Genomic DNA, 22,286 nt, shown 5'->3' on the forward strand with positions numbered 1-22,286 from the left:
TCCAGAATCAGTAAAGTTGCACAGGCTTTACAGAGATGTAAATTAAAGCAGAAGTTAGCATAAATTATTTGCTTAATCATTCAGAAATAACAAGGAATTAGAGATTAAGAGAAATCAGGAGGAGCTGCAAGTCACCTAGCTCAAAAATTACTACACAATGTACCATTACAACTGCTTACTGTTATCTAATTTGGTGTGGTTCTTATAAAAATCTCCAGCTAAACACAGCTTGCTATCTGTTAAAATAAGATTCAGAAAACCTTTTTTTCCTTCTAAATGTATTGCAGATTTGTGCCAGGAACTTTCTCAATGAGTCCATTCTATAGAAACAGACACTGTATTAACACATTTTCTCCCAAGGTGAGAAAACAGATTAAGGTTATGACCAAAATGACAGGCCTGTGGCTTCCTTGAATACTTTAATAGAGTCAACAAATCAACAGTGGTCATTGATGACAAGAGAGGAAAGAAAACAATAGATGGAAGTAGGGGAATTAGTGATGCTGCTATTATGGTCTAATCAGAAAATTGAGCATAAAAATCTTTTTCACCTTCAACCTGTCTAAATATGCTCTTTTTGCCTGCTCATATAAAGATATACAGCATATTCTACCACTGGAGGACATGTGGGTTCATGTATTTCCTCTACAAATGCAGGTGAAAAACAGAAGCGTAACAGTTAATAAAAGAAAGAGTAAAGGGCTTTTGCATATCAAAGAGATGAGATGCACACAGGTATGTATTTCAGTATTTCCTTGTATAATTGCAAATCTTGCTGAAGCTGCAATTACAATAGCTTCCACACAGCTTTAATATTTCATAAATTATTTTCTGTAAAAAGGAAAGGTCAGTGATACGGACTTAAGCAAAAGAATTTTGGACAAACCAGGATGAAATCAGTAACATGAATCCAAGCTTACTTTCAGCTGTCATTTAAGCAGAGCTGGTGACCAAAATCACATTTATATATATGTATATATATATATTTCTTTAAAATCTGAGCATCTATGTGTCCCTAAATTGATGAATCAGAAATGGCAGACAACTTTCTGCCACAATTCAACACCTTTCCTCACTGAATAAATTGCAAAATTTACATACCTTGAATATTCATTTTAAAGGCTCCTTCCCTAGCCCCCATTTTTACCTTATTCTCATTTTGTATTATTCCACTAATTTTTACTTCCTCTTTTTTGCTACTATATTTACATTTACCTTTAAAAAGAACAACCAAACACAAAAGAAAAAAGAATAACAAGAAAAAACCCAAACAATAAGATAAATGTAGTGAATACAGGTGGGAGCAGATTATTGCCCACAAGTATTACTTTTCTCAAACATTATTATACATTACTATATATATTATTATTCTGAAACATTAATATGATTAACAGGGAACAAAATAGTTTAACCTGGGAAGGAGAGGGGCAGGCACTGATCTCCTCTCTGGTGATCAGTGATAGGGCCCAAGAGAATGGCATGAAGCTGTGTCAGGGGAGATGCAGGCCAGACACTGGGACAAGGTTCATCATCCAGAGGGTGGTTGGGTTCTGGAGCAGGATGCACAGGGAAGTGGCCACAGCCCAAACCTGACAGAGTTCAAGAAGTGTTTGGAAAATGCTCTCAGGCACTCTTGGGGCTAGTTCTGTACAGGGCCAGTAGCTGGACTTCACTGACCTGTGTGGGTCTTGTCCACCTCAGGATATCCTATGATTCCATGACCCCAAGACACCAGAACTCCTCGACTCCTCCCAACCCTTCAGGTAATCCATCAGCCACCTTATGACTGCTTTAGATAATAAAGAGGTTCCCACAGTTTAACGCCTGCAAATGAGTCAGGATTCCACATCATTTTCAACCATCTTCTACTCCACACCTTACTCACCAGCACTAGTACAGAGTCTGCTCCTAAAGTCCCATATAGATTAGCCATCCTAACAAAGTACAAAATGCAGCCTAACCCAAATTTAAAACCTTAGCTGAACAGATAATTCAAGAATGAAAACCATCACTTGTAATGACATTATTGCTAGAGACATTTGGGCAGATGTTTTACATACATCGAAGTCTCCTGTGGTCGTTTATTTTTATTTTTCTCCCTCTAAGAGACAAAGCTTACAACCTTTAAAATAAAAAGAGTTCATTTTTAGTGTTCTGTGCTTTGCATTTAATTTTTTTTTATCCAGAATGAAAATTGAGACAACAGAGGGAACTTGGCAGATCTAAAGCTTGGCAGGAGATAATGAATTTATGTAGCAAACATATGAGAACAAGGATATGTCAGGAGGAATTTGTCTATGAACTTGTTCTTAAACAAGACCAAAAAAGATGCTAATAACTATGTTAATAGGGACGGGGGGGTTGTGTGAGGGAGAGCTGTGGAAACTAAAGAATGATATCCAAGAGGACAAGCCAGCTCAGACAATTGATCTGCATAACACTTGACAGACAAATAGCACCTTCAGTATCAGCAAAAAAAAACTGCCTGATGTGTTTGCCAGTGAGGTTGGTGCTGTTCCAGATAGAACCCTGTCACAATTTCAAATCTTCAGTCTGTTTTTAGTTGGTTTGACCAACAGCAAATGCAAAAGCTACACACATAATGAAATCAATTTCAACTGTTCTTATTAAATGATTGGCTAACATTTCTAAATTCCTCTGTTTCCATATTCAAACACTATACTACCTTCACATGGCAAAAAATATAGTTTTTAAGCTGTAAGTACTCCACGCCCCTAGGGAAACCCAAATTCACCCCTCCGTATTTTAAGTCTTTGAAGCAACTTAGCAACAAGTCTGAAGGAAAATAACAGAAGATAATAGAGGCAAGGTGCAACCCTGGCTGCTACGGAGGTTTCAATGTGATGCTTTTCACACATCTTTGGATCTCAGGACAGACAGTATTTTATATTTTACAGGAAGGAAACCAAGGGGCCTCGAGGCTTTTCATTGCCACCACTAACATAAGTAACCAGGGACTTTCTTATGATGATTTTCAAAAAGAAGGCACTTAATTTACCTTCCATGGTTAGTGGAAATTCCTTTGCTTTCAACCACTCCATCACTTTTTAGAAGGAAGACTCACCAACACAGTTCTAGGCCAAGATTCATTATCTAACTCTTGCCAAAACTACAGAGTCAACTCTGTCTTCTCACCAGAGCACATCAGTCTTCCTGAAATATGCAGCTAGAAACATTTTAACTTAAGCATTTTATTTTTTGGTTTGTTTGCATCAAAATTCAAAGATGCTGCAAACCTAATCTTCACTGAGAGGCAGAATTTTAAAAATCTCCCTTTAAGAACATCCTTAAGCTCTATAGGAAAATTACCTTTGCCTTTAAGAACAGAAACTGAATTTTTGGGTGAGTGGAAACAATGTACAAGGTATTTGGTGTTAAATCACTGATTTTTTCTTCAAAATCAGGATGCTGCTTTAAGCTGACTAGGAACCCACAGAGAGAAATGTTTTGAAATAATTCAAAAGTTTCATTCTTCAGTATGTTCCAAATGAAGTTTCAATGTATGCAAGTTCACCAGAAACAGGATCAGCAAACTGAATTGAGGATTGAAATTATTTTAACCCAGACTATTTTAGAACTGTTATGAGAAATTACAAGGGAAGGTGCCTTTCTTTGCAAAATTTATAGGGGATGCTGCACACATCAGTATTTGATGACACTGTGCACAATTTTGTTGCAAAATCCAGAGGATTTTAACTTTCACTAACATAATAGGGTAAGAACACCTGTGCTGACTATATTTCCCTGCAGGCCAGAAAACTGATAGAATACCTGAAACATGTTCCAAAGAGAATAATATTTTTTCCATCTTTGCTTACATTCTCTACCTCTTGTTTTTTTCTTATCCTCTCCTTGTTAGACTTTGACAGACACTTTTCCAGAAGTTTCTGATTTTAAAAAAATCTTTCATTAGATAGCTTTTAAAATTAAAACTGCCTCAATGGGAAAAAACCCACCATTTTTTAAATACTGAAATTGACTCATCACAACATTCTGTCCAGAGATAACAAGTTCAGTGACTAGTACTTCAACTGAGAGTTTATTTAAATGTAGACATACACATGCAGTATTAGGAAGGCAAAAACAGGATATGAAATAAACATAAGGCATCAGCTCTAAGCTCACTGTCAAGAATATACCAAGGCTTCTAACCACAGAGTTCAGCTGAAGGTAACTATCTGTCAAATGTAATCTGTGCAAGTGAATATGCTTAAGCTGGTGCTATGAATCAACCAAAATTGCTTTGGTCTTATTGACATTCAATTGCAAGAAGTTGCAGCTCATCCAGTCCAATAGACATCTGACAACACCAAGAGTGTTTCGGTGACAGAAAGCTCTAAATATAGATGCAACTATCATCACAATACACACGGAACTAAGCTTTATGATCCCTCATACCATCTTCAGAAACAGGGAATCAGCTGAATGCCACCAGACCACATGGTCATCCTCTCTGCCTGTTGCCAATTCCTGCAGTTAACAAATCACTGCAATTTAAAAAAGAAAAAGAGAGAAAACAGATTGACAGAAAAAGACCATTCAATCTTCCACCAATGTCCCATTAAATCTCTCTCCAAAATCCACTTCTGCCATTATAATCTTTGTTCACCTTTTAAAAATAAAATGCCAGATCAAAATTTGTTCAAACTGTTTGCATTAAGGGCTAGATCTTCAGCTACTATAAACTGCCTTCAGCTTCAGCAATGTCATTTCACACTTGCCCAGATTCAGACCTCAAATAAGTTAAATTTACTTTCTTCCTCATATCTGGTCTTTGCACCATGAAACAAGAAGTCTGGTAACATGTATGTGGGAGGTTGAACAATAAAGAAACTTGCACAGAGTGTCCCAAAAGATGAGACAATTTGTGTCCTTTGCACAAAAGAAAGGAATACCACCTGCAAACCATGTGTGTGTTTGTTTCACTCCTGTCTCTCAGAGAAATCCTGCCATTTCAGCAGTAGATGCTCCACTGCACTGTGCACTGTGTCATAGAAGATTTTCATATATCCACACCACCTACATGAGTTGTTACATACCCCCATGCTTGCCCTTCCCAGCTCCAGGTTTCCCTTGCCACACAGTGAATTGAAATCATCCCAGATTCACAAACAGATAAAAGAAGCTGGGAAAGGAAAAAAAAAATGTCTACTAAATACAGCTTGCAACCATGTTGAAGGGGATGCAGAGTGTGGTTTTGGAGAGAATGGGGGAGAAAGACTCATGCCCATGTTATGAGCATTCTGAAAAGTTATGTTCACACTGAGAAATCCAGCGTGAAAAAAAAACAAGAGACTTGAGGAAGAAATCTCATCAGGGGACCACAGTGACAGAACTATCTTAAAACAGAAGGGCTGGAGAGGATAAAGGGGCAGTAGAAGAAATGGTAAAGAACAGCGAAGGGGAAGGAAAAAGCATAAGGTCGGGAGGGGCAAGTTGTCTCTTTGCCTTTCCTTCTTTTGCCTCAGGCCCATATCGGCCTTTCCTTTTCTTGACTTAACTGGGATGAATTTTAATTGCAGCCTCTCTACGTGTTTTATACACTATGTACTCTCTACTTGTGTGGAGTGGATTTCCCATTCATCACAGGATTGCAGGCGAAAACCCCAGGAGCATTTTGCTTTCCTTCAAAGTTAGCTTTGCTGAAATCAATAACTTTAGGGCTGCTTCTCCATCTCGCTCAAACCCCCACCCCACAACCACTCCAAATTTCATTATTTTTGATAATTTTTCTTCTTGTCTCCACATACGGATTTATATTTACAGCTTTTCCAAAATTATTACAATATTCTCCACTGCTTCATTAACAGCATAAAGATAGCAGCCTTACAGCAGCAGCAGAAACATGCTCTCATTTGTACTTCTAACACAGTTCATATCATAACTAGCATGATCTCTAACAATCTCTCTCCCTACTGTCTCCTCTTCAATACAGCAGCATTCTTCAAATCAAAGTTCTGGTTTACGGAGGGACCATTGTATGTCTTAAATACTTTTATGGCCAGGGCTTTTTTTCTGACCACAAGACCAGCAAGTCTGGTACAACAGCCAAGAATCACAACTACATTAAATTGTCCTTAGCTTACATGCAAACCACTAAACTTAGTTATTAACAAAAGTAATTTAAAAAAAATAAAGGGAGGGGGTGAGAGCAGGAGGGTTTCCTACTGCAGATGGAGTATCATCCCTCAGCAATATTGTTACATGTCTTTCAGCTTAATATTAGCCCTCCCTTCACTGAAACAGTGTATCTTGGCATTTTAAATCCTCCTTCATTTTTCTGGGTGTCTCTCTTATTCCAATAATATCTTTCTTATCCTTGAAAACATGTCACTCCCATTCAGCAGTCTTATTACATATGCTCCTAGCATTTGTATAAAAGATATTTAGCTTTTCTCCTTGCCCTCCTTTACTTTTCTTTTTCACTATCTTCTACAATGTTAATCCCTTCTCAGTGGGAAATGGTTTTCCTTCAATCCAAGTCTTTCTTTTCGTGCATAGATCCACTAGTTCAGCTTGAATTCCCTGAAGAACAACATAAATTAAAAAAGAAAAAAAAAGGAGGGGGGGTGTGGGGGGTGTAACGGGAAAGGAACCCTGGAATCCTGAAACAATTAACTCTATTCAAGAATGTATTAATTATAAAAATGAAAATATATTATAAAAATATCATTTATTAATATAAATTTGACCCTAAATAGCAAAATCAAAAAGCAGCTGGAAAGCAAACTGATCCATAAGGCAGTTTACAAGCTTAAGAAAAAACTAATAGCTATTCAATGAACAAAGCCACTGAGTTGTAAAAATGCAAGTGAAAGCAAGCAGAAGGATCCAAAATAAGTAACATACATGTTCTTCATTTTTTATACGTGTATTAAAAACTGAGTGATGTCACCCACACTCAATTATCTGATAAAACAGGCTGGAGACAAAGAAAGATCAATGTGAAAAGAGACAGCTTTTGAAATGGTCTGTATTTTTAAAGAATTGCTATTTTAAAAAGTAAACACTGCTTTAGAATCAACATTGAATCAGAGATTAGAGATCCTTTTGCACAGAGTAATCATTTGAATTATAGATTGGCAATTTTCACTTAATCTTTTGTTGACCAGTAGTTTGAAAGTACTTCAGTAGTATGAAGTAGTATTAAAATGGTTAATTACACCTATGCCACTTTCTTCCCCAGCCAACACTGCACCAATATCCTTTGCTGCCAATGTCAGTAGAGTTTTATCAATCTGTTACTGATGCCTCAGGACAGAACAAACATCAGGGCAGGGGAGTGGCAGAGAGAAGCCAAGAGTGCAAAACTGCAAGTACAGACTCTGCCAGAAACTGAAGTAAATAACAAATAAGCTTTGCTACAACTACCATTCTAACCACTGATCAAACTCTATTCATTTTACACTGAAAGTTTTAACAAGTGACACCTGTGCTGTAAATGAGTTCCAAACAAAAAAAAACATGAGAGGACCCTAGTCACCAGATCTGAAAATGCATGAAGAACAATTGCTTTCTTGCTGCATAATGACTCTGTTTTCCCCAAATCACAGAAGAAATCAGATCCAATATTCGATGATCGCTACAGTAACACGAAAGGAGACAAGTATTAAGGACTCAACAAGCTGCTTTTTAGTAGCTAAAACAGTTACACCGACTTGCCACAATTAATTGAAGCAAAAGGTCAGAAAGTACTTTTTAGATAATCTCATGGCAATGCGTATTTTCTCTCTGCCTCCTCCATTTAAAATACAACAAAACCACTGATTCATAATTCTCATGAACTACTTGTAGTCGTGTAAATTAAGGATGAGATGTGGATGTCAAATGAAATGTCCCTTCTGAATAGAGTCTTCTGCTTCACTAGTCAAAGAATAAGCAGATACCTGCACAAATGAGAGGAGCGGTTACTAATATACAATTATTAACCTTCTATGACACTATCAGTTGCATATTAAATTCTAGTGTTTTGAACTGCTTATATCTGAAGATTTTGCACCATTTTACACCTCTCAGTACTATGACTCCTAAGTCACTCCCAAACTTAATGCAAGAATACATTGGTCCTACAAAACAGAGCTGAGCAGCTCAGCTGGGACTGAAAAGTAGAAAATCCATTCCTCTGTCTTTCTTGGGGATGATTTACATAAGAAGAAAGCAATTATTCTTGCCCTCTGAATGCCTTGCCACAAAAAGTTCCATGTACCCAGTTCAGGGATTTTTGCAAATAAAGTCTCATCTCTTCTTTCAGGGCTTAGTTTCTTTTCATAGTTAAGGAGCCACAAAAAAAGTCTGCGATTCTTTTCATATTCCTTCCCATAACCTTACTTCAGGCCTTTCCCTCCTCCTCTGTGCCCTGCTTTCTTCAGTCCATCACAAAGTCCTTTAGAAATGGTCATTCAACTACTCCTTTGTACTGTAACTCTCCAACACTCTTTTTGATAGCAATTCACTGTAAGCTTCAATTTTCATTTTTTAAAATAACTACCTCTTTCCAGAGTTACTAAGCATCTTAGCAGTCAAGCTTTGCCACACATGCAAACTGTGCTGTTAATTGCACACAGACCAAAACGGACTTTGAAGGACAGTGTTTTGGTAGCTTATTGCCAGTAGTTTATTTTTGGAGAAAGTTAAATGAAATAGTTTATGCAGCAGCTCCCTCAACTACACTTTGCTAGAGATGTGCCAGGAGATGACCAGGGGAAGCTGTTGATGAAGTTCATAGTGATGTCCTGAGCACTTTAGAGTAGAGGCCTCGAGTTAGGCACAGAAAAGCCAGAAGATTACTGAACAGCACAGATGAGGATGTCAATAAACCCAATTTAAGGAAAAGGATAAAGGCCCCTCAAGCATGATTAAATGCACTCACAAGTCCAGCAGAAGAGTGGCAGTGCTACCTGTTACGCGCAAAATTACCTGACTAACAGACAAGAGGTATATAACATACATAAGGCACAAGTGAGTAGTAACTAGAGAAGCTCAGAATGACAGGCTTTTTCTTTTGACCAGTCCTGATTCTAAGAACCACACAAGTCCCATGCGACATGTTTACCAAGCTGGAAAGAGAAAGGCACATACCTCTGAGTACTGAGGATAAATCTTCAAGGGTAAGAATTTTAATGTAAAGAAACAGAAAGCTGAAGTTCAGAAATGTCAGATTATGAGCAATGTTGATGGTTTATTCTATGCTGACACTAAATATCACATCATGATTTGCTTAAGAGATGCAATGAGGATGAACCTCTCAAAATAGATAGGCCATCTACAATCAGTCAATAGCAAGGATACACCTAAACACCACCAAAAAGGAGAGAAGAGAGGTTTGAGAGGAAAATATTTTGGCTTTTATTAAAGGGGCAAAAAATAAAAAGCCAGTGCCATTCTTTGAAATATCACCAGTACCACAAAGGGTGAGACAAGCAAGGCTGCATGACTCTGCACACAAACACTGCTTGGAGGAAGGGATTTAGGTCATTCCAAATTGAAACCTTTCTCTAGAACAGATAGAATCAAAGGAGGGTCAGCTGCTCCTATATCCAAATAGAGGCAGTATATTTGTGTATCAAGATGGGAAAGAAGCAAAAAGTTGGGGGAGAAAAATCAAATATATAAATCAGAAATGTCCTAAGTATGCACACAGACTGTAAATGATGACAAAATATATGTCTTTGAAATTAAAGCCCAAGATGTTTGAATCTGAATGGCAGGGATTACACAGATCATACCTCTGAAAAAGTGCTGTTATGTCTTAAAGAAAGCTCAAATTTTGATAAAGTAAATGAAACGAGCTAATTGCATTAAAACATATTACCCAAGCTGGTATTCCAGCCTTCTTTAGATTAAAAAAAAAAAAAAAAAAGGTGTACCTTCAGATTCAATGGAAGATCAGAAAAGAAGCAGAAACAAAAAATCCCCTCTGACCTATTTTCAATTAACCCTGCATAGAGCAAAGAACAATGTGGAAATTAAAGTTATAGAAATGATGCATGACGTGGTCTTGGACCAATTCTTCTGAGAATCCATCAAATCAAATCTGTACTGGATGAACTGGCTGGAAAAGCACATGGGTTAATACTGTACACTAGAAAACCAACATGACTTTTGTGAAAGGAAATCAAGAACTAATTTGAATTCTTTGATGTAAAGATGTGTGTGGATAAGAAGAACTGGCCAATATAATATACTGCCTTTCTAGAAAGGTTTCAAATTTGGGAGAGATTGAATGGTCACATTTCACACAGAGAGTAGTTTATCACTAACTTCAACAATCTCTGCTATCTAACATTTTGTACAGGCTTGAAAAGTGGTTAGTGAGGCGAAAAATAGACGGAGTGAATACATGCAGACAATAAAAGTCAAAGCTTACTTCAAAGGTACAAAGGATTTCAAAATTGTTAAGGAACAGGCATTAAAGTAGCAGACTAAATGTCTTGTTAACCACAAGGCAGCAGATGAGAAAAATATTCTTGTCCATGCAAACACAACACAGAATTCTCAACAGGCACTGCTCCAAGTGGTCTTGGAGTTATTATAAAGAGTCCCTCACTAATGAGCAAAAAGGAAACATACCTTATTGGGAAAGAAATTAAAAAGAAGCCCACAGAATTTTACTGTTTAGAAATTTATAATGCAAAGTGTCTGGGATAACAAGCGGAGTTCTGTCCCTTGCATCCTCAAATAACTCCAAAAGTTCTGAAAATAACAATGAGGATGAACAAAATGCAGAATGGCTCCACTACAGGGAGAAATCTCATTTATCAATTATTCTAACGTGATAAAATTCTATAATCAAAACATCAGAAAGCATGAGAATGATAGAGAAAAACTGGCAAACTGAAAAGAAATTGGCAAAAAAGAAGTTGGCAGACAGTAGACTTAAAATAAAGAGCAATTTCATACAGCCATAATTTCCTATGAGGACTTCATTGCCACAGGAGTCCAATGCCAAAATATAAATCATAAATATTTATATATATATATATATATAATATAGATAATTATATCTATGCCAATTTGTAAATTACAAGAAAAATATATGACTATTAAACTAAAATCAGGTCAGTTAGTGACTAGTAAAGACAGTCTAGCTAAAGAAGCTTCAAAACCCACTGATTGTCAAAAAATAAGTCAGTGATACATCTAAAAGAAAGTTGTTCCTATTAATTACTTTATTTTCATATTCCAAGACAGGCTATCTCAACATCTAACCAACACAGAAGAGTCCTTAAATTATGCAAAAATTACAGCATTATTAAACCAAGGTCCTGGAACGAGATACATGGACAGCAGGCGTTCCTCCCCCTCGTCCATCCCAGAAACTTTCTACTTTCCACACAAGCTGGTAAGTTGTTCAGAGCCAGGAAGTATCCTTTGCTTCCATGAGAAAATGATACCTGTTAAGTCTTACAAGATTGCCCCTCTGGACTGCCACCAACACACACAGATTTTGTGTTGTACAAGATCTACACGTGTAATTTCTGTCACCCTCCATTTGCTGCACACGCAGATGTTAACACATGTAAGACAAAGCTCACACATAAATAATAGAGGTTGCACAAGGACAACCTGGAAGTTTCACCTTCCATTTCTTGATCAGACTTCTCATTTAATTATGTCTTTAAGCTACAAAAATCTGAACCAATGGCAAAAATTACTTTTAAAAGTAAATAAACAAAATCCTCAAAACAAACAAACAAACGCAAAACCAAACACACAGACAATCCCAGGAAAACAAAAGCTCTTCTATTTGGCTGTTCTCATGAAGTTTTTAGACTCATCAAAAAAAGTTTAAAGTATCTTGTGAAAACATTTACTTAAAAACTTGCACAGCATAAAGAGAAAATTGTTAAGTATTTGTGATTCATCTTTACCAGCAAAGACTCTGGAATTAGTTGCCTGTTTTCTGCTCACACACTGTGTGCCAAGAACTACTTGCTGGAGGAACCTCTGCCCACATTGCAACTGGTGTGCTCTAAATGGTGATACTCCACTGTACAACTTCATGTTTGGTCTCCTCAAAAAGGAACCAAATTGAAGCTTATCATATCTTCAGTCAAACAAGACACAAAACAGAGAGAAGGCAAGCCTGGATCAACAAGAACTCTTCCTGTACACAAAAGTGCCAATGTAGATGCACCCAGCAAGTCTCCTCTTAGTGCAATATACCAACAGCTATAACAAGTACAAGGAGACACTTCCAAACTCTCATAGTTTCTCCCCATGCAACTCAAGGGCACACAAAAGTACCTGAGACCTGCAGGACAGTTAAAATTTTGAGACTGGCGGGAAATAAGAAGGCAAACCACTCTCAACTGAGTGTTTTCATTATTAAAAATACAATTTAGTTGCCTGCAACTTATTTTTGCATAAGGAAAGAAAATGCTTGCAAAGCAAATTGAAAATTTGGTTTTCAAATCTTGAAACTCTCCAGACAAATAAGGCATAGCTTCTGCAAAACATTAACTACCTCCTCCCACCACTAGCCACACAAAGGCTTAATTCCATGCCTACCATATATAACAGAGTCTGGGCAGATTTCAGTGGTATTTGCAACTGCAATTACAAAAAACATTTGCAATTTCCAGAAGTGGAATCAAGATAGCATTGACAACCTCTATTCTTTGCATTCTCTGAAATTAAAACCTTATCCCAGGAGAAGTTCCTTGCCTTGTGTTCTGAAGCAGCTGTTAGATTGCAAATTTAAATCTGCAAATATATTCAAACTCATATTCAGGCAAGAAAAGAAGTGGCTTAAGAGACAGTGTGAGTAAAATCAATCATCTGGGAAATACCCTTCCTGTTTTCTCAAGAAGCTGAAGTTACAACGGAGCTTCTAAATCTACACAGCCAGCATCCTAATACCCATAGAACAGGAGGAGAAGAGGCAAGAACCATAGTAGGACCTCTGGATGCAGGAAAAATAAAAAAGTTTTACTCATATCAAAGAACACAGAGGCTGCATGTCCAGCAGCAGTACCTGAATGGCCTGCAACTGTAGCAGAATAGAGGGTGAAGCAGCTCCATGCTCATTGTGTCTGTGAACAGTTCTTTTAATACACAATCAAATACATGACAGACTGTAATGTGTGTTTTATTTCTGCTATCTGGCAGGAGCAGAGTGCCAGCCATATGGATAGCCTGCACCCTCACAAATGTTTTCAACACACAATATGCAATTAGCAGTCGAGAAGCTCCCAAATGCAGAATTAATGCAAACTCTCCATGTCCTTCCTTGTCCCTTCTTGGGCCTGACAAACTACTCTTAATAGATAGTTAGTGACGACTTCAAAGAGGAGATCAAAGTGGTTTGTTAAATCAAAATGCTTTCTTGCTTTCTCATGTCCTTACTAAACTTAGGGACTATACAGTTTAGAACACCCTGTATTAAGTAAGACATACACAGGGAGCGTATAGAATAAATGTTTGCCTCCCTGCTTTTAAGTCTCAGGTTCTTTGCTTATAAAATAAACTGTAAAGTGTTCAAAAACCTGTGCAGAAAATAAAAGGATTTCACAAATTGCAAAGGACAAGTTTTCTCCTGATAGCCAAACAGTTATGATGTAAAGAGGTCTCATTAAATCATAAGTACTTTAACCTTTTCTTGAAAGAACTGGAAGATTTAAAGATTTATAAAGAAATTTTGCCTAAACTAGGAAATGACTCATATTTGACATGTATTGAAATGATAATGCTGATTTCAATAGGCACTCTAAGAGCATTTTCCTCCCAGGAAAGTAATTCAGTCATGGTTACCTCTCTGCATTCAGATTTTAAACTTACTTTCCAAAGCTTTTAATATGCTATAGTCTGCCAAAACACAGCAGAGTTACAAAAATACGATCAGGCAAAATAAAGGCTAGCAAAATGACTATTTTTATAACTGCAGACACTAAATATGAAACAAAAACATCAATCTGACATGTTCTCAAAGAATCTCCTGTTTCAGCAGCCTCGTCTGTATCTGCAAGATCATGTTTAAACTTCACTCTTCTTAATTGGCTAAATAAATTCTGAAGTATCAAAGCAAAAGTGCAAGAGTCTTAACACTGAAACTGAGAAAGAAAATACACAACGATGCAGTTATTAACTGGAATAAATCTGATATTGGTTTCACTTAGCAGAGATAATACAAATGGCCTTAATTATGCTCAACTTTTTCTTTAAAAGTTAAGATTTTAAGATGCCAATTTTTCTGAAGTTTCACTTCAGTGCCTATCAGATTGTTTTAAGTTAAGGCTATATACCTTTCACTCCAGTGTGTACCTCCAGAGTTTTCGATAATACATACCTATAAATATACTGTGAAAAATATCATTAAATCAAGATCAAACACACAGAAGGAGCCTAAAATTTCAGAAGCCTGAAAGACTTGATCATCACCAACTGAAAACAACTAGAACAGTAGAAAATTTTTTAGAGGAGTTTCAAGTTCACTACTTTGCATTTTGTAACAGCAATTTTATCTCATGCCAATTCCCCTAATCTTTTTGGTCATGCCATTCTTCCTGTATGACATCTTACTGTTCCCCTTTCTGATTTTGTCTGCTACCAGCTGCTATGATAGGTACACTTGTAATATTTCTGCCAAGATCATTAACAAAAATAAAACACACAGCAGGTCCAAAGACTAATTCTCAAATAATTCAATTGGTTCTGTGCCTGCCCCCATCCCAGAAGGATAAGCAAGTTCCTTTGAGCAGTACCTATTGCAACCATTCCCAAGAGCATTCCCTTTGACCCTACAACTTCTCATAGGTTGTCACATCAGTGCTAAACTCAACTCCAGATAGAGGAAATCTGACACATTTACTTTGCCTGAAAATCAGCTTTCTCATAAAAAAAAAAAGAAAGCTAAGAGGTTAGACAGTGATGAGCTATCTATAGGAAATCCACACTGCATTTTATCCCCTTTTTCATTTACCTCCACATCTTTATCTATTTCTTCAAAGATCTTTTCTAAATCCTCATACACCAGTGCATCAAGACATAAGTCTGCATTGCATTTTTCCTCCCTCTTCGTACATACTTTGGCTGGGGTGGAGGTAAAATTTTTCACAACACCCTGTAGGGTGCTGTGTTTCAAATTTGGGGCTAAAACAGCATTGATAGCACATCAGTATTTTAGTTATTGCTGAAGAGAGCTTGCCCAATGTCAAGCCCTTCTTCTTTCCTAGTTGAACTCCTCATCCCACCTCAGCAGTAAGCCAGCGCTGGACCAAGAAACTGGGAAGGGAGACAGCTGGGACAAAAAGATATTCCTTACTCTACAGCCTCATGCTCAGTAACAAAAACTAGGGTAGAAGAAGAAATGTGCAGAGATAGGAGTTTTACTTCCTAGGTGGCCTGCTGCTTAGAAATTGGCTGGTCAGTGGTCTGCTTACGGGAGGTGGTGAGTGATTGCCTTTACATCCTTTGCTCCCCTCCCAGTCCCTTTCCTCCATCAGTTTTTCCTCACTTTTGCTATTTCTGTTGTCTCCCCTGTTCCACTGGTGGGGTGAGGAGGGCCCAGGTGCTTGTTTGCTGGCTGGCATCAACATGACACCTTGCCTAAATAGCACCATTACAGCTCCATCTCTGACTGGTAGCTTTGAATAGAATATCTCTTTGTCAAAGGATTTTACATGCCAGTTCTTCCAGAATTTTTGGACAAAGACCATCTGTTTGGCCCAGCATGTACACAATAAGCTTGCAAATTCATGTTTCTACTCTTGATGATCACTTTTGTTACCATACATTAATTTCTGTTACCCTGATTGGTTTTGCTCTGTGATTCTTGAAAACAGAACCAAGGTATTTATTTATTCTGGGGACCTTACTCAAATCATCTTTAATCTGAAGCACACTTTTACTGTACTCAAGCCTCGCCTTCTTACACAAAAAATAAGTTGTAAGGATTTTTTACCATTTGACAGTCTAATTCATATCAACCACTTTCTAGTTTTATTTCTGTCATGCATAGCATTCATTGTGAATCTGCTTCCCCATTCCCCAGTGCTCACACAGTCTGCCCTATCTAACTTCAGGGGTACTTATTCACACAGATAAGCCTGGGCAGTACACATCCATTTTTTTTTTCCTTTAAGGGCAGAAATTTATTTTAATTCTATTATATTAATTTTTCAAAACCTCCAGGCTTTTTTTTCCATTCAGTCTCCAGACTCCAAAGTTTACCTTGTTTCATTTAAATAATTGCATGTGTTTGTTCTCTTTGAAACCCAAAAGTGTACTTAAAAGAACCAAAGAACTGTTTACTCTTCTATTTCATCTGACTCTAGTTATGAATGCTCAATATTATTCTTGAGACCTGCACCTCTGATAATGCCCTCATCACTTAACAAAGCTGGTATACCCAGACTTTCTGCTTCAGCAACTATTCAATGAAGAAACCCTTCACGCAGAACACACAGGAATGTTTGGGACCTGCCCTTGTTAGTAGAACTTAAATTTCCCAGCTATAAACTGAAAAATAAGTCAGCAATGACACAGTTCTGAGTAGTAGTTCCCTCTAACAAATTACACATCTAAATACAAACCCAAGGATTTAAATTCCTAGATTACCTTAGTAGAATTAATTTACTAGCCTTCTCTTCCCCTAGAATTATTTTATTACAAAGAAATTATTTTCAGTCCATACTATCCTTTCTTCTTTCCTTCCCTCTTATCATTTAATTACTATTTGGTACTATTCCACAATTTAGCTTTCATTTTTATCATTCCTGAACGGGCATAAGCTCTTACACCTGAATTCCAAACATATCTGCCATCCCACAATATTTTTTCTCTCTCTAAATTCAGTTTCACATCTGTAACCAATACTTCACACTCCTCTGTCATGGTGTCTGTTGCCTAACATCCGGGTGTATGAGACACAGACACTTCCAGATGAAGTTACTTTTGCATACTTTCGTACAGTCTTGCTCATGTTGCCATTGTCCATTTATGGAAAAAAAGAATGCTTTTGGCCCCCTGCTAAAAACAAATCAACCAATCAACCAATCTCTGCCTGAAATTTGATAGCCAGGCCCAGGGCTAAATGGATCAAGCTGCAGTCACTATCATCTTTAATGGCAAGTTGCATCTTACAATAGCACCAAGCACAGGAAGACTCTACCCTGAGCTCAGAAACTTAGAAAAGGCATTAAGCCTGCAGTTTCTTTAAGGGTCTAGAAGCTATGTTTCTTCACTCCTGCTATGAATTGAACAAGTTTCTACAGAGAAAAAAAGGACTAAATTCCACAGGGTGCTTCACATTCCTTTGTAATGCAGTTCAAGATCCGTGTGTGTATTTAACCAGCCCTTTCACTTTCACTTGGCTATGCCAGGCTTTAGCAGTTTCTGAGGTACAAAATGCAGCTGACAGCAACAGCAGTAATATAGCACCCTTGGAGTCCTTGAAGTGTAAAGTTCATTAGTTCTACCTTAAGGTCACTCTTTTAATCCAACAGCCAAAATCTTATTCACACTACCATGCTGTTATCCTGGAAAAAAGAAAACTGCAAAAAAATCAAGACGTCGGCTTAGATACTTCTTACAAGTGACAAGATCAGCACTGAAAATCCCAATCACAGTCAATACCTTTTAGCAAGTTTAAAGAAAGCAACAAAACTATTCTTGATTGTGCTGTAGAGCACATAGAATGCATAAAGGAAATGAAGAAAGGAAAAGATAAACATTTCAATACCTGATAATTGTGTTTTATAATTATTAGTTGAACTTGGCTCACAAATAGAATTTACTAGGGTGTCTGTTGGGAATTACAAGACATGGAAATAAATGAATTTTAATTTCTTCTGTGTTTGTTTACTGATTTTTGTACATACAGTTTAAATTTTAACAAACTCAATTTTGCTTTATCCTTGGTGGATATTTGTACACTTATTAAAAAGTTATGTCAACAGAAGACTTTTAGAACACAGGGATTGTGCTCGACCAATTCTGAATTATATTCTTAAAATAAGAGGTAATAGCTCTGTAACTTACTAGCTTGACTGATCCAGCACAAACTCACACATTTATTTACGTGCACTGTAAGAAGTTTTTAAAATTAAAAGGAACACAACTCCATAAGGTAAGTACATTTGCATGTACAGATGAGAACGGCATGCCCTTCTATCAGAAATAAGCTGAGACCCAAGACTAACTGGTAATGTTAGATATAAGTATCTAAGATATTAGTACATGCTTTTCTTCACTTCATATTCTCATGTTTTTAAAGGTTAGAATTTTCAGTTTTTTACAGTCTGCTTATTCAGAAAAATGGGCACAGCATTTCTTTCCAGGGCTAAATTAGCAACTGCCTCAAAATGAGCTCCAAAATTAAGATACTTACCTACGAGACTCAAAAATTATCACCTACATCCCCCAATTTATAGTTTTATATTTGTACAGTTATACCACTCTCACACAAATGTTGTATTTCAACAAATATTAAATGATTTTTATTTTACTCACCTGCACAGTAAGATGAATCCATTTCTTCACAAGAATTCTCCCCAGTGTCATTACTTTTATTGGTGGCTGCAAACCATTTACTGTGCGATAATAAAACATGGTCTCTTTCTCAGAGATTGTGAGTTTGAACACAGTCTGCCCGTCAATAGCCTTTTCTATCACACACCTTTGGAAATAACCAAGAAAAACAACATAAGGTCAGAGGCACACACATATACACATTCTTGCCAAGGTGCTATCCTGTAAAGTGATGCTAACCAGAATGTATTAAAATAAACATTAAAAGTACAGCTCTTGAGAGGATGCTCTGTGACAGTGAAAGTCACAGGATGTACCAAGTGTAAAAGAACTCTAGCAAAGATATTTTCTGTCTTGATCTGTGAGATTTTTGGGTTGTTTTGGGGTTTTAGTTGGTTTTTTTTTTTTTTTTGTTTTATTGAGTGCTTGCAACCCCAGCTCATTTAGGGGTGGAAGAGAGGTCCAGTTTGCCTCCCTTCTTGAAGGTTCCATGACAGAAACCACAGTAACTGTGCAGGTCTCTGCCACACTTTTCATACAAAGCTGTGCAACTTAGTACATCCCATGAAGGCACTTTAATTTTCCTTAGTCTATCAAGGCAAATGCAACATAACCACAAAAAGCAGTACAAATTACATGCTTTAGTTATAAGTCTTCCATCTTTCTACCCAATCTGTGCAGGTAAGGCAGCCCTAAAAACAGCTTACCTTACACTCTCCTCTTTGCAGAGCCTTTCTTTAACCTAAGAAACTAGAGCAAGGCAAGAAGGCTATCCAGAAACTTACTAGGATTTTTTTTTTCCCACAAAGAAGTCACATCAATAGCAAATGCAACAATGTCATATAAGGTACAGAGGATACCATCCACACCAACCTATTTTGCATTTCAATTTGCTGAAATGCCCAGTCCTCATGACGTCAAGAGTCCTGAGAAAGCACAGGCTCCATATGCTTGTGTAACAACTATGTATTTTATCAAGGCAATCCTAAATACAAGAAAAAAAATATAAAGTTCTACCCTTCCCATTTGAGCTGCTTGAGAAGTTTTCAATGTATTGGCCCATGGAAAGACAAGCATTTTAAAAGTTAAACCAGACTAAATTAGTGCACTGAGTTATAAGAGGGAAGCATATAAGATTTGTATGAGATTAGTATTTACTACACCTATTTCAGAGACAAAAAAAAAAGAAAAACATAAAACCCTATCTACTGATAAGCGTCTTCATCTATTCTGCATTGATAAAAGAAAACTATGAAGAAGGTTTTCCATTATAATGGAACATGATTTCCAAATATTTTCCAATATTTCCATAATTCATTAATTCACCTTTAATTACAAGAGAAAAATTAATTCCTTCTGTTACTATTCCAGCCTGCTGGGATGTTGTCAATGAAACACCTTGTAAAATGAACATTTCTGTTTTCCCAACGTTACTAAAACCACATTTCTTAATAAATTGTCCACTGGTCTTTTCAATATTTTGTTTGCTTGTAAACATGCTAGTTTTGCTAGATAATAAATGTGAAGGAAGGCTCAGCTAAGTAGCAAAATATTTAGGAACTGGATTTACCCAGTTCCTGGATAAACAATAATTGGATAATCCAGAGTTTTGTTTATTTTACTTATCTAAAACAAACATCCCCACATTGTTTTTATCCCCAAAGGTGTCATGACTTTAAGAAGGGAAGCGACCTTGATGTACATCACTTTGAAAACTGGAAAGAACAAATATGAATTGTGACTTACTAGCAAAAGGGGAAAATCAAGAGGGGAAATAGAAGAGAGGGAAGGAAAAGGATAAAAGAAAAAATCCAAACTAGTTCTAATATGGGTGAAACAGGAAGAGACATTACTTCTGACTTGGAGCTTGATTTTCCATTCCAGCCATGATTACAGAGAGAAGCCACTATTCTGTGTGAAGTGTTCGACTTCTGGTAACCTGCAGTCCCACAGAGCCAATACCTGACTACATAGATCTCAGTGGTGGGGTTGGAGGGAAAAAACACAGTAACACAAATCCACTCGGTCAGCTTTCAAAGAGAAAAATACTCTAGAGAATCTAACGTGGCTGCACTGATGCTGCCCACACATTAACTGGAGCAAATGGGAACATCTGCACTATTTCAAAATCAGATGCATGGTATCTTAAGACATATACCCCTTACAATCCAATTTCTAATAAAAAACATCTGAATGGATAATAAGTTATATCATATGATTTTAGTCCCTTAGATAAATAAAGTTTAACAAATCCACGTCCTACCCACTTCACAATCAGGCCACTCCTGCTGATCCTTTTGCTTGTAAAAGGTCTCAGCTCATTTCCTGCCACCACCAATATCTTCTGGGCATCTGAACTTGCTCCCATTCACACTGTATCGGTATAAGCTGCCTGTAATGGTTATTCACATATGCAAGGCTTGTACCCATATTCTTATCCTATTCCATTGTGAAGGGCTGTCATCATATACAGTTCCCTATATTGTGCTAATGCTTACATACAGGTACACAGAGGCTTACTGAAGGCAATTATATTAACTGATGAGTACATGCACCAAGAGAGGAAGAGGCAAGAATGAAACTTAGGGGCAAGAATTCTGCTCACTTACTGCCTAAAAGGAAAGAAAATGTAAAGACTGGAGTACAAATGTCAATGCTTTCTCACTCTTGCTTTTCTTCAATATTTCCAATATGCAGTGACTTAAAAGCATGCCTACAAATATCACTACTAAACATCTTAGAAGAATATCAGGGCTTCAAATAAATCTGTAACATGACCTGACTCTTCCCTCTATGTCACACTGTATTGTCTCCCAGATTCATGTAAGAAAACTTGGTATATGAAACTCACGAAGAAAATTCTTGGTGTCTCTGCTTATGTGCAATCTTTAAAGGGCCTTCAGACTTGGATCCTCACATCACTCTCTTGTTTCAGCTAGCTCAGTAACGTCTAACAAAAATCCTGATATTCTCTTACATGGGTATGTGCCTATCAGAATGTCACAGGATGTAATGGGATACTGTGCAGCAACACTCTTAACTTCTTCCCTAAGTGCACACTCTCACAGGCAGACCATATGAAATTCAGCACAAGACCACATTAGTACGGCATGTCCGAAACACAGAAGTCTGCTGTACTTGATGAAAGAGCACTTAGGTAGGAATAAAAAAACCCCACCTTGTTAAACTTTCAATCATTCTACTTGCAAAATAAGCAGCTAGTTCTGTGTGATCTTCCGAATGCTTTGGTGGGAACACAAAGACTTTGTTAGAATGCATCCCAGTCCTGTGAGGCTCCTCTGCTGCGATAATGAGGTTTAGAAGGTCTCACAAATGACATGCAATAGAGACAATTCCCCATCAGGGACTGCAAAAGGTAGGACATCCAGTAAGTCAAACTTCATCTGCCAACCTGAAGTACTCCTTAAACCAATACAGTAAATGGGAAAGCATCTTAGTCTGCTGGTGAATTATTTCCCTTTTGTAAAACGCCTTCTGAGTCAAGCTTCAATGGCAATTCAGGTGCAACAGCTGTTCCACCAGAAGAGGAGTTCAATATTCCTTTTATGAAAAAAAGAAAAATTAACACAATTCTTTCTGTGTCAGTGAAACAAAAGCACCTGGACAGTAGCATATCATCCGGACCACTGGAATAACTGCTGTCCATCTTCAGTTTTCAGAAGTGGGCTTTACCATTGTCTTTCCTACATGCTGAATAGCAGCAAATGAAGAATGAAGTGATCTATTACAAAAACTGAATAAAAACATTTAAATTTTAAAGTGATCTATAAAACCCG

At 37.2% G+C, this 22,286-nt stretch overlaps 1 protein-coding gene across 1 annotated transcript in view; it reads right to left on the minus strand.

Annotated features, from left to right (window-relative positions):
* USH2A (usherin) overlaps window positions 1-22,286 on the minus strand; it is a 374,892-nt gene that overhangs the window by 350,521 nt on the left and 2,085 nt on the right. Inside the window, exon 2 of the mRNA XM_062490428.1 lies at window positions 18,472-18,637. Within this exon, the coding sequence (XP_062346412.1) occupies window positions 18,472-18,637 (166 nt within the window). The remainder of the gene's footprint in view (window positions 1-18,471; window positions 18,638-22,286) is intronic.

This window comes from Cinclus cinclus, chromosome 3 (assembly GCF_963662255.1).
Source record: "Cinclus cinclus chromosome 3, bCinCin1.1, whole genome shotgun sequence".
NCBI lineage: Eukaryota > Metazoa > Chordata > Aves > Passeriformes > Cinclidae > Cinclus > Cinclus cinclus.